The sequence below is a fragment of the Podarcis tiliguerta genome, assembly GCF_965153285.1.
Source record: "Podarcis tiliguerta genome assembly, chromosome: 13".
NCBI lineage: Eukaryota > Metazoa > Chordata > Lepidosauria > Squamata > Lacertidae > Podarcis > Podarcis tiliguerta.
Genome location: NC_139546.1, coordinates 17,082,822 through 17,096,748, shown reverse-complemented (window position 1 = coordinate 17,096,748; position 13,927 = coordinate 17,082,822). Strand labels below are relative to the sequence as shown.

At 47.5% G+C, this 13,927-nt stretch overlaps 1 protein-coding gene across 3 annotated transcripts; it reads right to left on the bottom strand.

Annotated features, from left to right (window-relative positions):
* Positions 1 to 679: 679 nt before the first annotated feature.
* On the bottom strand, positions 680 to 12,912 carry HRC (histidine rich calcium binding protein). 3 transcript variants are annotated; one of them, XR_014504123.1, is made up of 7 exons: positions 11,572 to 12,912; positions 11,143 to 11,222; positions 6,530 to 6,598; positions 6,346 to 6,397; positions 4,881 to 4,917; positions 2,850 to 4,456; positions 680 to 2,482 (listed from the first exon to the last, which is right to left on the bottom strand). XR_014504123.1 is itself a non-coding variant. In XM_083408193.1 (6 exons), the coding sequence occupies exons 1-6, from the start codon at positions 12,701 to 12,703 to the stop codon at positions 4,420 to 4,422; spliced, it is 1,407 nt and encodes a 468-aa protein (XP_083264319.1). In that variant the 5' UTR covers positions 12,704 to 12,912; the 3' UTR covers positions 680 to 4,419. The 3 variants fall into 3 exon arrangements, 2 of the variants coding, with proteins under 2 accessions (XP_083264319.1, XP_083264320.1); XM_083408193.1 differs by having other exon boundaries at positions 680 to 4,456; XM_083408194.1 differs by having other exon boundaries at positions 680 to 4,456; positions 11,143 to 11,213.
* Positions 12,913 to 13,927: the final 1,015 nt, after the last annotated feature.

The following is a 13,927-nucleotide window of genomic DNA, read 5'->3' as shown; positions in this document are numbered from 1 at the left end:
TAGCTAAAGTGGTGCTTCAGGTTAAGAACAGTTTCAGGTTAAGAACGGACGTCTGAAATGAATTAAGTACTTCACCTGAGGTACCACTGTACTACTTCCGGGTTAGCAGAGTCTGTAACCTGAAGCGTTTGTAACCTGAGGTACCACTGTACAACTGCACCATTCCATTTAAGGCACTTTTGTACCACTTCGTCATGGCTTCCCTCAAAGAATTCTGGGAGTTGTAGTTTGTTAAGGGTGCTAGGAAACCCCCATTTCCCAGAGTGGTTTAGCAATGACTCCCTCTTCCCAGGGAATTGTAGGGTTTTTTGGTTTTGTTTTAGGGGATTAGGAGGGTCTCCTAGGGGTGCTCAGAACCCTTAACTTAAAGATCCTAGGATTCTTTAGGGAGAACGAAGAATGTGTTGAGTGTGTGGTGTTCAGAATTCCACTCCAGGTTGCTGTGGGATAGCAATGTCTGAACACTACTAAAATGCTCTAGGGTGGACAGGGTTCATACTGGCAGATCTGAGGAAAAGAAGCAAAGAGATAAAAACTGGGGCAGGGAACATATGGAGGGAAAGAGCCAGGGGGAAATGGCTTAATTACAACCTTTCTAAAACCTGGAGAAATATCCTCCCATTCACCCCAATTTCTCACTCTACCATAGGTAGAGACTTTGGAGAAAACAGCAACTATGTCGGAAGCAAAAAAAGAAGACGTGTTTTTATTTTCCATGGAAACAAGACAAAGCAATGGCTATAAATTAAGAATAAAAAAGGCAGGTGAGGTGGAGTATCCGTGATAGGAGAGGGGGAGAGATGGGATTTTGGACTGAGCCAAAGCAGTAACCAAAATACGAAATCAGTGTTTTTCCACATGCAGTTTTGTCTTCAGGCTTCGTGTACACAGAGTTTGCTTCTTGGAAAAGTTACGCTGCCAGGTAGTATCCTGCTTGTACCTTTAGGGCACTTCCAGACTAACAAGTTCCAGGTGGGACTCAAGCACATAATGGCAAACTCAGGGGTTGCACAATTTCCACTGATCGGAAGGTATTGTGCAACAAACCTGCTTCCCCACAAAAAAACGCCCTTTTGTGATGAAGGGAAACCACAATGAAAGTGCTTCAAGGCGATGACATCTTCTAACCTTCCCACAGACAAATCCGAGCGAATAAACACAAGAAACAGGTTGTCTGGAAAGTGCCCTGCATCCTTTTGCTTCTGAACTCCTAAAAGAAGCTGCCAAATGTGCATCTCTTGGCAGATTCTATTTGCATTCCATCCTCCTCTTACACAGCAATAACAACCCAGATTTCAGTTGGGATTTCCCATAATGGTTTAATAAGGTAAAAAGGTAAAGGACCCCTGGACGGTTAAGTCCATTCAAAGGCGACTATTGGGGTGCGGCGCTCATCTCGCTTTCAGACCAAGGGAGCTGGTGTTTGTCCACAGACAGCTTTCCGGGTCATGTTGCCAGCATGACTAAATGGCTTCTGGTGCAACAGGACACCGTGACGGATGCCAGAGCACACGGAAACGCCGTTTAGCTTCCCGCCGCAGTGGTACCTATCTATCTACTTGCGCTGGCATGCTTTCAAACCGCTAGGTTGGCAGGAGCTGGGACAGAGCAACGGGAGCTCACCCAGTTGCAGGGATTCGAACCGCTGACCTTCTGATCGGCTAGCCCAAGAGGCTCCGTGCTTTAGACCACAGCCCTAGTGTAAGCCAGCAGAGCTCCATCCAGAAGTTGCTGGACTCCCAACCCCCCAAATCCCTGACTGTTGGCCATGTTGGTCAGATGAGAGAGCTGGGGGGGAGGTCTTCACGTTGGCTTATTCTGCCCTTGGAGAAGATTAGCAAAATGTTCTGCATCTGTACAAAACTGCAGATTCGATAGCAGAGAACATTTCTGTATCTCTAGCAGTTTGTGCGGATGAAGGGAATTTGCCAGGCACAGCTTGACGTGCAATGAGAAAAGGGGCCAGTGCAGAATAGAACCATAGAATTGTATAGTTTTGAAGGGACCCCAATGGTCAACTAGTCCAACCCCTCCTTGTCATGCTGGAATCTCAACTAAAGCATTCAAGACAGATGGCCAAGACAGCAGGGACGGGAAGATGCGGCACTCCAGATATCGAGGTACTACAACTCCCATCCTCTTTGATCATTGGCTATGCTGGCTGGGACCGATGGAAGCCAAAATCCAACAACATTCAAAAGGCAGCAGGTTCGCCATTTCTGCTGTGAATGGCAATTTATCATATGCCTGTTAAAAATTCCCTGCTTTAGAGAACTTATTTGATACACAGGAGCCCTTAACATCATTTTTAAAAACCAGCTTTTGGGTTTCTAGCAAAGTCCAGTGTAGCCTGAGCCACGGGATGGCTTATCACACGAATCGGGAACCTTTGGCCCTCCAGATGGGGCTGAACTCCATCTCCCATCAGCCCCGGCAATCATGGCCAATGGCCAAGGATGATGGGAATTGTAGTTGGGTAACACTGGGGAAGGGACGCAGGTGGTGCTGTGGGTTAAAACACAGAGCCTAGGACTTGCCAATCAGAAGGTCAGCGGTTCGAATCCCCGCGACGGGGTGAGCTCCCGTTGCTCAGTCCCTGCTCCTGCCAACCTAGCAGTTCGAAAGCATGTCAAAGTGCAAGTAGATAAATAGGTACCGCTCCGGCGGGAAGGTAAATGGTGTTTCCGTGCGCTGCTCTGGTTCGCCAGAAGCAGCTTAGTCATGCTGGCCACATGACCTGGAAACTGTATGCCGGCTCCCTCGGCCAATAAAGAGAGATGAGCGCCGCAACCCCAAAGTCGGCCATGACTGGACCTAATGGTCAGGGATCCCTTTACCTTTTACCTAACACTGGGGGAAGGGGGGCAAAGGTTTCCCACCCGTGGTTTATCAGAAAGGGACTGTGGTAATGCTATGGAGACAATGCGACGCTCGACAGACTCTTTGACATCTTCATAAAAACCACAATGCCCAGAATTCCTTGGGGAGAAAATGGCAGTGAAGTGAGTGATGAGGCCGTTGTAAAGGCGTTTAGAAGCTGGTTCACCCGATTGCGTTTATTCCTTGATGACTCAAGTTATCAACACCAGACTCTCCAAGTGCCCCTGTTTTCCAGGGACAGTCCCGGGTTTACAGAAGCCGTCCCAGTTTCTGATTTGATCCTGGAATGACCTGCTTTTCCTTAGGACATCCCTGTTTTCATCGGAGAAATGTTGGAGGGTATGGGGTTAAATGATCCCTGAGCCGAGGAGATAACTATACAACCTTTAGAAGATATCTGAACCCTGTATGGGGAAGTTTTAAAATGTTTTCTTATGCTTTTTATATATGTTGGAAGCCACCCAGAATGGCTGGGGCAACCCAGTCAGATGAGTAGGGTATAAATAATGAAATTATTATTATTATTATTATTATTATTATTATTATTATTATTATTATTATTATTATTATTATATAGGACACCCCTGTTTTCATCAAAGGAATGTTGCAGGATATGCAACAGCCATCTGCGAACAAGCAATGCCACACCATCTCCACTGATCAAGCTTTCAAAGGGTGTAGGGCACAAACATTTCCGAAGAGACATTTCAAAGGAAAACATCTGGAAGCTTGTTGGTTTGCAATTCTGCAGCAAGTAGCCCAAAGGTGCAAAATTGCGTGTTGTGAGTTGCCCCGCTGCCTGTTCAGCTGAGGCCGAGAGGGGGAAATTGCAGCTGCCCCATGGTTGCTGGATCCCAGTTGCCATCAACGCCAAGCCAGCAGAGCCAATATGAGGGATCATGGGAGTTGGAGTCCAATAACATCCAGAGAACCACAGATTCCCTGCCTGGGAGCTGAGGCATGAACAGGAAACCTATTGCTCAGGAGAACTATTGCTCAAACTTATTCAAAGGCTGGGGAAACTACCGTACATCTCTGAGGTGTTAGTAATCCCTTGCCCCAGGGTGGATTTGCTCAGTAAATGCGGGTCACCCTTCTTGCTCATCAGGCCACAGCCTACCTGGGATGGCCTCCCGGCTAATTATAAAAGCCAGACTACACAAGACTGCCAGTTCTGAAATTGTGTGTCTTCCAACAGCTGCTTTTTTAAGAATGAAAAGTTCTGTGAGAGGCGGAAGTTGGAGGTAGGGGGTTGGGTAAAGTCCAGCCGCTTAACCCTCTCCCTTCTTGTCATCAGGTATCCTCTCAAAACCAACTCTCGGCAGATTTTCCAGATGTGGGGGATAAATAGGATCCCACGGGAGAAAAACAACAGGGGTACGTTTTTGAGAGGACAATGATGGGCGGGGAAACAACCTCCGGAAGAAAGAATCGTGGAATCTTCCATCACACAAAGTTTGGCTCAAAAAAATTAATATATCAAGGGTCACCTGGTTCCCCCTCCCCCTCCTAACTATGGTTTCTCCACCAGGGGGCGCTTCAATGCTCCTGCTGCTCAAAGATGGTGGCAAATGTCCTGAAAGAAAAAGAGAAGGGTTTAAATTAGGGTTTTTCATTACAATCTTTTTGTTTATTTCTGGTCAACAGTCATCTATCCTGCACTTTCTCCAAGGGGCCACAGCTGCCTACATGGAATGAGCAGGCAGTCTCCTTTCCAAACAGATGCCTGTCCTAGATTTGCATGCCTTGAGAGAGAGACCTCATATTGTTCCCATTTCACAGATGAAGAAAACTGAGGGCTGAAAGAAAAGAGTTTCCTCAGCTTTATGTGGCAAGCCGAGACAAGACTGGAGGTTAAAGCTGCAGGATCTCTGCTGGATCCTGGCTGTCCTCTCTCCAGGGGCAGAGTCTGCAACACAAGGAAAGGGGAGGAAGTAGATTTTGGAGCTCAGCTGCTGCCTCTCGTTAGGATTCGAATGGGATCCAGGGCTGTTACTTACTGAAATAAGGCTCCAGATAATTCATCCACGATGCTCCCTGCAAAACACAAAACAGAACAAATCAGGATTTTGCTGTTCGTAGTGCACTTACCATCTGCTCATCTTGAGCTTACGTCTCCCCATTAAAACAAGCTTTATGAAGTTGTTTATTGCTGTGTTTATTGCTTATTTCTTGGCAAGGAGCATGAGGGACATAGACCGTTCAGCCTATTTTCTCACAATCATTCTGGGGGTGGAGAATGGCTGAGTGGAATATGTGGTGACGTGGTGGCTTGGCCAAGACGACACAGTGAGCTAGAGGGCTCAGCTGAGATTTGAACCCAGGTCCTTCCTAGCCACTGCCACCCGCACCCCCAGCCACCGAGTCTGACACTCAATCCGCTAACCCATGGGTGGTCAGACAGCAGGCTTCCGGGATCTACTTCAATTTTTACTCAAAAAGCCACAACCCACAAACTGGAGCCAGGTGCAAACATACCCTTAGGCTCAGTACACACCATACATTTAGAGCACATTTAAATTAAAGAATTCTAGGTTTACAGAGCTACAGTTTCCAGCACCCTTCACAACCGTTTCCATTACTCTTGGGGGGTGTACTTTAAATGTATGGTGTGCATGTAGCCTAAAATTAAGGAACAGGGTGCCTCTGAGCATATCCTTAGCCACGGATAGGCAAACTAAGGCCCGGGGCTGGATCCGGCCCAACCCCCTTCTAAATCCGGCCTGTGGACGGTCCGGGAATCAGCGTGTTTTTACATGAGTAGAATGTGTCCTTTGATTTAAAATGCATCTCTGGGCTATTTGTGGGGCATAGGAATTTGTTCATTCCGACCCCCCCAAAAAAATATAGTCCGGGCCCCCACAAGGTCTGAGGGACAGTGAGGGACACTGAAAAAGTTTGCTGACCCCTGCTCTGTATTGTATATAAAACTACAAAAAATGTTAAAGGAATCATCAACGTTAGTAAAGAAACAGCGATTTGGATGTGCTATAAACATGCAACACCAGATGGCGCCAGAGGGCAGGAAATTATAAAACACACTTTTCCATAGGGATTTCTTTATTTTGTTATAACAATCCAGTGGTGGTACGCAGGGGTACGCAGGGATACGCGTACCCCTAAACATAGGAATTCATTCATTTTTTGAACGTCCCCTTCAAAATATAGTCCGACCCCCCACAAGTTCTGAGGGACAGTGGACCGGCCCCCTGCTGAAAAGGTTTGCTGACCCCTGTCCTTAGCCAAGGACTTTGTTTTGTGTACTGGCCACTGACTTACCATACAAAAACCTGCGCCTGCTTCCTCCCCACCCACATATTTCTTCACCTCAGCAGCCGAACTTAGAAAAGAGGCTTTTCCTCACTGCTAACTTGCAGGACCTTCTACAAATCACGCAAGAGGTCTACCAGTAGATCCCACCTGCCCACGCCAACGCTAAAGCCGCAAAGGGGAAAATCAACTCACCGGGTGCACAGGCCGCCTCGCACACAGGGCAAACGTAACAGAAATGGCAATACTGCAGAGAGACAGATAAAAGGAGTTACCGCCGGCAGGGGACTGCTGTGGTTAAGGTTCACGAAACCAGAGTAGCAAGTCTGGGGCAAAGGGAGGGGTGGGGAGGAGGGAGGGGCAAGTTTGCGGCACCGACCTGGCAGCTTGCGCAGTATTCGCTGCTGTCACCTTCTTTGCAGGGGCACTTGTCACACTTGTCGCAATCCTGGGGGTGGAAATTCAGAAAAACTTAGCTGGGTCTGTTTGGGTGGCAAGTCCTCAGCACAGCTCTCCTTGTCCTGCGTGCCACAACCAAACCACTCTGCCCATGTGATGCCTTCAGAACGGTGGATTTCTTGTTTGTTTTTTGCAGGCGTATTTGGCAATCTGTCAAAGGACCTGTTGATGGCATTTTACCATTGTACAGTGGAGAGTGTATTAACTTATGGTCTGGGTGTGTGGTTTGTAAAGACTGCAGAGAAAATAATTGGGTGCACTCTTCCCACATTGGATCAAATCTATGCTTCCAGGTGCATTAAAAAGCTGCAGAGATAGCGCAGGATACCGGAAATGCTCTCTTTCAGCTTCTGCCTTCTGGAAGAAGGTATAGGGTTATAAAGACCAGGACTAGCCGCCTGAGAAACAGTTTCTACGCAAATGCAATTCTGGTTCTAAACGCAGTATAAGGAGTCTCTATAGTATATTGTATTTTTAGGGGTTTTTGACGGTTTTATGTAGATTTTCAATTTCATTGTTCTGTATGGGACAATGACAATAAAGATATCGTAAATCGTATATCGTCGTGGTTGCGATACTAGTGCATTAGTGATAAATTCATACAAGATTTCCTTTTATTAGTTGTTCCGTGATGCTTCCCTGACATTCTTGCATTCTTGCCATCTGGAAGGGCAACCTTGCACCACAGACAGTGCTTTTTTTTTCTAAAAAGGCGTTTAGGGGTACTCTCATTTTGATGCAAGAAAACCACCATTTTATAGTTCAAATCGAGAAAAATAAATATAGTAAATGGGCAAAAGTACAAAGATTCACAAAATGTTTACGGGTATGCGTCCCCCTGTGCCCCCCCCCGAAAAAGCACTGACAATAGCGCAACAAAAAAGGGCCAAAAACAACAACTACAAGCACCCCAAACATGAACATTTGCAGTATGAAAAGTCACACAGCTGCAGCAGGAAGTTTCAGGGCATGCACTGGTTGGAAATGAAGCAGTATCTTTATATATATTTTTTATGTATTTAGAACACAGCCTTAGTTTGGACAAAAAAGGAGAGGAAAAGATATTTGATATTAAGTATTGTATTTTTCTTGATAAGCCCTAATAAGGTTTATGCCAAAAAAGCGGTATTCGATGAAGCAGTATCATACCCTCCAACATGTTGAATCCCCAACCCGAGATGCGCATCTTTGTGGCTGAGCATGAATCATGTGACTCATGCGAGATCACAGAGCCCAAAATATGCGCTCCCCACAAAATGCACGTTTTGGGGCTCTGTGCAAGATTCGTGGCCCTGAAAAAGCACTTTTCTCGCAGTAAGATCTCAGCGCCCAAAATGGCCGTCATGCAGTTGCATGAAAAAATGGGATGTCCCAGTTTTCCCAGGACATTTGTGGGGTATGAAGTATAAACACTCCAAAACTTTTGCAGAAGTAAACAGTATTATCGTGTAACTGCCCCGATATCATAATGGGCACAACTAATCGTGAATGCACAATAACCCTGGAGGGTCCCAATAGAAAGACAGAGAGCTGTTGGTCCATTTTGATTGGTATGGTCTACCCTGACTGGCAGTGAGTCTTCTGGGTATAAGGCAGGGGTCTTTGCCAACCCTACTGGGAGACTGAACCATCTGCATGCCAAGAAGTTCTGTGGCAATTCCCCAATTCATCCTGGTCCCTCAACACTATAGTTATCCTTCTCATCACCACATAGGAAACCCCCATCACCAGAACCCCACTGAAAATATTATTTTGCAATTCATTCTATATTTCCAGAATTAATCCAGAACGCGGCAGCTAGACTGGTGACTGGGAGCGACCGCCGAGACCATATAACACCGGTCTTGAAAGACCTACATTGGCTCCCAGTATGTTTCCAAGCACAATTCAAAGTGTTGGTGCTGACCTTTAAAGCCCTAAACAGCCCTGGTCCAGTATATCTGAAGGAGCGTCTCCACCCCCATCGTTCTACCTGGACACTGAGGTCCAGCACTGAGGGCCTTCTGGCGGTTCCCTCACTGTGAGAAGCTAAGTTACAGGGAACCAGGCAGAGGGCCTTCTCGGCAGTGGCGCCCTCCCTGTGGAATGCCCTCCCACCAGATGTCAAAGAGAACAACAACTACCAGAGTTTTAGAAGACATCTGAAGGCAGCCCTGTTTAGGGAAGCTTTTAATGTTTGATGTATTACAGTATTTTAATATTTTTTTGGAAGCCGCCCAGATGGGCGGGGTACAAATAATAAATTATTGTTATATAATAATAATAATTTATTATTTGTACCCCGCCCATCTGGCTGGGTTTCCCCAGCCACTCTGGGCGGCTTCCACAGAAACCAAAAATACACTAAAATCACACATTAAAAACTTTCAGTTTATTCAGTTTCTGGATTCTGAGCCTGTTTGCCCCTGCAAAAAAGATCTGAAATTGCCAAATCGCGGGTTCCTCGGCTGCTTTCAGCTGGCTGCTCAATCAAAACAGCTCGCTTTCCTGCACTGAGTTCTGCATCCATCTTTTTTTTCTTCTCCCTCTCTATGGGATAACTTCTGGCCCTCCAGGTGTTGCTGAACTACAAGTCCCATCAGCCCTGCCCACTGGCCCTGTTTGCTGGGTCTGGTGGGAGTTGAAGTTCATCAGCATCAGGAGGGCATAGACTTGTACTGTATGTAGAACTCCTGCAGTCACATGAAGTTCCAGGAGAAAGTGACACGGAGGTGCAATTCTACTTTTTTTAAAGAGACAGGCTGTGATTCACAAAACGTACCCTCCCTTTCCTAGTTCTTCCCTGCTCCCCAACTGCCTAGTCCTCAAGATACAGCTGGCACCTTCCCCATCGCCCACAAAGGCTCCTGTGTCTTTAATAGGCGCAACAAAGCAGAAATCCCGTGGGTGAAGTTTCTTTCCGTCACCTTGTCAACAGGCTATGAAACTATTTTACAGCCATACATGCGAAACTGTCAGACCACTGGCCCAATCGTGCCCATGTTCACACAGACTTTTAAGTTCATTGACCCCTTGGTGAGCAAACAAACTGACATCGACCCGAAGCCAAACTCGGAGGGATGCAAGCAGAGTCAAGAAATATTGATATATAATCAGCATTTGTTAATCGTGCATCCACCAATACCAGGAATCATAAAAAGTTTCCTCCACACACACAAACACCCACAAAGGAATACTGTTGTATTGCCAAACTGTCATATTAAACACAGAGGTCCAAGGGAGGTGCACTCTGCACATGCCCTTTATTCTGGAGGCTCGTAGTTCCTGGTTAAATTTTCCATACTGTAGCTCGTAAACCTCTTTTCCAACTTCTTTTCTATCCCTCTGTGGGACGGCTGAATATTCCTGCATTGTGGGGGGGGGGGGGGGGTTGGACTAGAATGATTCCCTTCCCACTCTACAATTCTATGGTTCTATCTTAACATGGTGGGGAAGACCCAGGTTAGCTGTACTAACTAGGTAAAGGTAAAGGGACCCCTGACCATTAGGTCCGGTCATGACCGACTCTGGGGTTGCGGTGCTCATCTCGCTTTATTGGCCAAGGGAGCTGGCGTTTGTCCACAAACAGCTTCCGGGTCATGAGGCCAGCATGACTAAGCTGCTTCTGGTGAACCAGAGCAGCGCACGGAAACGCCGTTTACCTTCCCGCCGGAGCGGTACCTATTTATCTACTTGCACTTTGACATGCTTTTGAACTGCTAGGTTGACAGGAGCAGGGACCAAGCAATGGGAGCTCAGCCCGTCGCAGGGATTCAAACCGCTGACCTTCTGATCGGCAAGTCCTAGGCTCTGTGGTTTAACCCACAGCGCCACCCACGTATCTAGCTGTACTAACTACCAATGGGCAATTCCAAGGCCCCGTGGCTCTGTATCTTTAAAACAGACCTGGACCAGGTAGCCCTTCAAACAGAAGACACCTTCAAGTCGAAGACTGTAAAGTAGAAGATGGGGCCTCCCTAGATCACGAATCTCTATCTGATGTATAGTTTTGGCACCGCATCCATAAATCTGGGGAGGAAGAGGGGGTTGCAGGCAGGGACCAGGCAAAGAAGAACACAGGAACAACAACAACCCATCTCTGAGCCAGACCTTCAGAACGAGCATGCATGTAATAGGTTGTGCCAAGATAAGGCAGACTCTCATCAAAGGCATAACGGCAAACAAGGACAGGAAGAGGGAGAAGCTATGGCAGAGTTAAGCCCAGGCTGCTTCCATGGAGAGATGAAGGCAGACCTTCCTCCTCCAGAGATACAAAGGGAAGGAAAAGTGTGACGACGTATTGTAAAATCCACACACCGGCCGATAGGGTGTCTCATCAGAGGACAATGAGAAGGAAATTTATGCCTGCTTCAGGGGGAGCAGGGAAAGCAGTCATGTTGCGGATTAATGGGCGACCTGACTAAAGCAGGAACAGGCAAAGATATGAGGCATGCAGGAAGAGACCCTTAAGGCTTGACCACAAAATGTTTGGGCGGTCAAATCCCACCCTGGAGAGCTGAGCAGGTATGCAGGCGAAGGCTTCTCCTTTGTTACCTTGCAGAAGGCACAGTAGTGGCACAGAGAGCCTGCCTCGTACTCCTCGTCGTCCTCATAGTCGTCGTCATCTTCCTCTTCTTCAATGGAAAAGAAAGACATAGATACAGATGCCCAGAAGGGTCCCTCCCGGTGGGGGAGGGAGGAGGTTCTAGAGGGCAGCTGGGAGCCCCCAGGTGGTTCTGGGGGCCCAGCATGTTGGTGCTAGAGGGGAGAAAGTTGGGCCAAGCAAAGAGGGACGCCAAGTGTGTGGGGAAAGCCAAGAGCTTCTCTGTGTGGGCTAGGTGGCAAAAAGCACGGGGTCCTTCGAAGGGAAGGGAGGGCAGCCACAATTTATGGGCCCTTGGGTGAAAGCCAGGTGTTGGTTAACCCTAATGAAAGCCAACATGGCCTCATCCCACCCTACCCCAGCCACTAGGCTTCTCTCACCTTCTCCCTCTTTGTGGTGCTTCTTGGCCTTGTCATGGCCTTCGTGCCTGGGGTGCTTGTGTTTGTGCCCTTCATCCTCATCTTCTTCCTTGGACTCCGTTTCATCAGACTCGTCTTCCTCATCACCATGGTGATGGTGATGGTGGTGGTGCTCTTTGCCCTCATCAGCTTCCTTATGGTGATGGTGCCCGTGGGCCTCTTCCTGGTCATCGTCCTCATGGTGATGGTGATGGTGATGACTGGCATGCTCTTCTTCTTCTTCTTCACTGTCGTCATCATCATCCTCATGGTGATGGTGGTGAGCATGATGTTCATGATGATGGTGTTCTTCTTCCTCACTGTCGTCATCGTCATCATCGTCATCATCATGGTGGTGGTGGTGGCTACCATGATGTTTCTGATGGTGGTGGTCGTGTTCATCATCATCGTCGTCATCATCTTCATCATCATCATGCTCATGATGGTGATGGTGGTCACCATGGTGTTCATGGTGATGTTTGCCATGGTGGTCATCGTCGTCATCATCATCATCGTCATCATCATCATCATGGTGATGGTTACCATGGTGTTCATGGTGATGATGATGCTTTCCATGATGGTCATGGTGGTCATCATCATCATCGTCATCATCATTATCGTCATGGTGATGGTTACCATGGTGTTCATGGTGATGATGATGCTTGCCATGATGGTCATGGTGGTCATCATCATCGTCATCATCATCATCGTCATGATGGTGGTGATGGTCACCATGATGTTCATGGTGCTGATGATGCTTGCCATGGTGGTGGTCATCACCATCATCATCATCATCGTCATCATCATCGTGGTGGGAACTGTGGTGATGATGGTGCTCTGCATGGTGATGTCCAGTGTGGTGATGATGGTGTTCCTCCTCATCATCGTCATCATCATCATGGTGATGCCCTGCTTCATGAAGGTGGCTGGCATGGTGATAATGATCGTCGTCGTCGTCATCAGCATCATGCTGTCCATGGTGGTGATGGCGTTCGCCCTCATGCTGGCTTCCGTGGTGGTGGTGGTGCTGTTCCTCTCCCAGGGCTCTAGGGAGCCTGAATGAGCAGAGCAGGACCAGAAGGAGGCCCATTGTCAGGGCCTTCCAGGAAGCCATGGCAGAAGGGGGTGGGTGGAAGCAACACACTCAGAAGTCTCAGAGGCGAGCAACTTGGAAAGGCCGTCAGCCCGCAAGAAGAGCTAAGGGGTAGGAATATACAGTTTCCAGCCCACCGTTTGTATGAGCGACGTCTACAGCTGGCCTAGATTAGCCCTTCAGCCAACAGCCAATGGCTGCCCAGCCCAGCCTCCAAGACAGATGAGAGCACCAAGCCATGGGCCCTGCCATGCCCTTATATGAAGTGGCTGGGCTGGAGGGGGTGGGGAGGAAAGGAGAGGTATCTAAGCTGCTTGCCATAGTGCAAGGCTATTCTTAGCCGTTAGAAGCAACTGTGCCTCACTCCCTCAATGTGACAGGGAAGCCAGCAGGGTTTCAGTTCAGAGGAGGCAGAAATAAGAGCCAGGACTCCTGGGTTCTCTGAGAGAGAGGGCATATATGCATGTGTGCATGCGTGGTTTAGTGCGCTAGAGAAACTAGAAGCTCAGAACCTTGGTTTATCTGGCACCCAGGAGCTAGAGCAACAGGCCTAAGACCCTGTTTCCTGAAAGGAAAGGAAGGCCTGATGCGTTAGGGTTGATATCCGGATACAGTGGTAGCTCGGGTTACATAAGCTTCAGGTTACAGACTCTGCTTACCCAGAAATAGTGCTTCAGGTTAAGAACTTTGCTTCAGGATGAGAACAGAAATCGTGCTCCGGTGGCGCAGCGGCAGCGGGAGGACCCATTAGCTAAAGTGGTACTTCAGGTTAAGAACAGTTTCAGGTTAAGTACGGACCTCCAGAAAGAATTAAGTACTTAACCTGAGGTACCACTGTATTATTGAATCAGGCAGACCAGAGGTGTGGCAGGAGAACAGCAGGGGGAGGACAGAAAATGCCCATTTTAATCCACGTGGTTTGTTATTTGCTGGTGGAAATTGTTCATGCTCATTTGTTTGTTTCGTTCAGTCTAAACTCTGGGAAGTGAGCAATTTTATCTTGTGCATACACTGAAAGAAATCAGTAGATAGAGAGATAGATAGATAGATAGATAGATGATAGATAGATAGATAGATAGATAGATAGATAGATAGATATAGATATAGATATAGATATAGATAGATAGATGATAGATGATAGATGATAGATGATAGATATAGATAGATGATAGATAGATGATAGGTAGGTAGGTAGATGGATAGACAGATGATAGATAGATAGATAGATAGATAGATAGATAGATA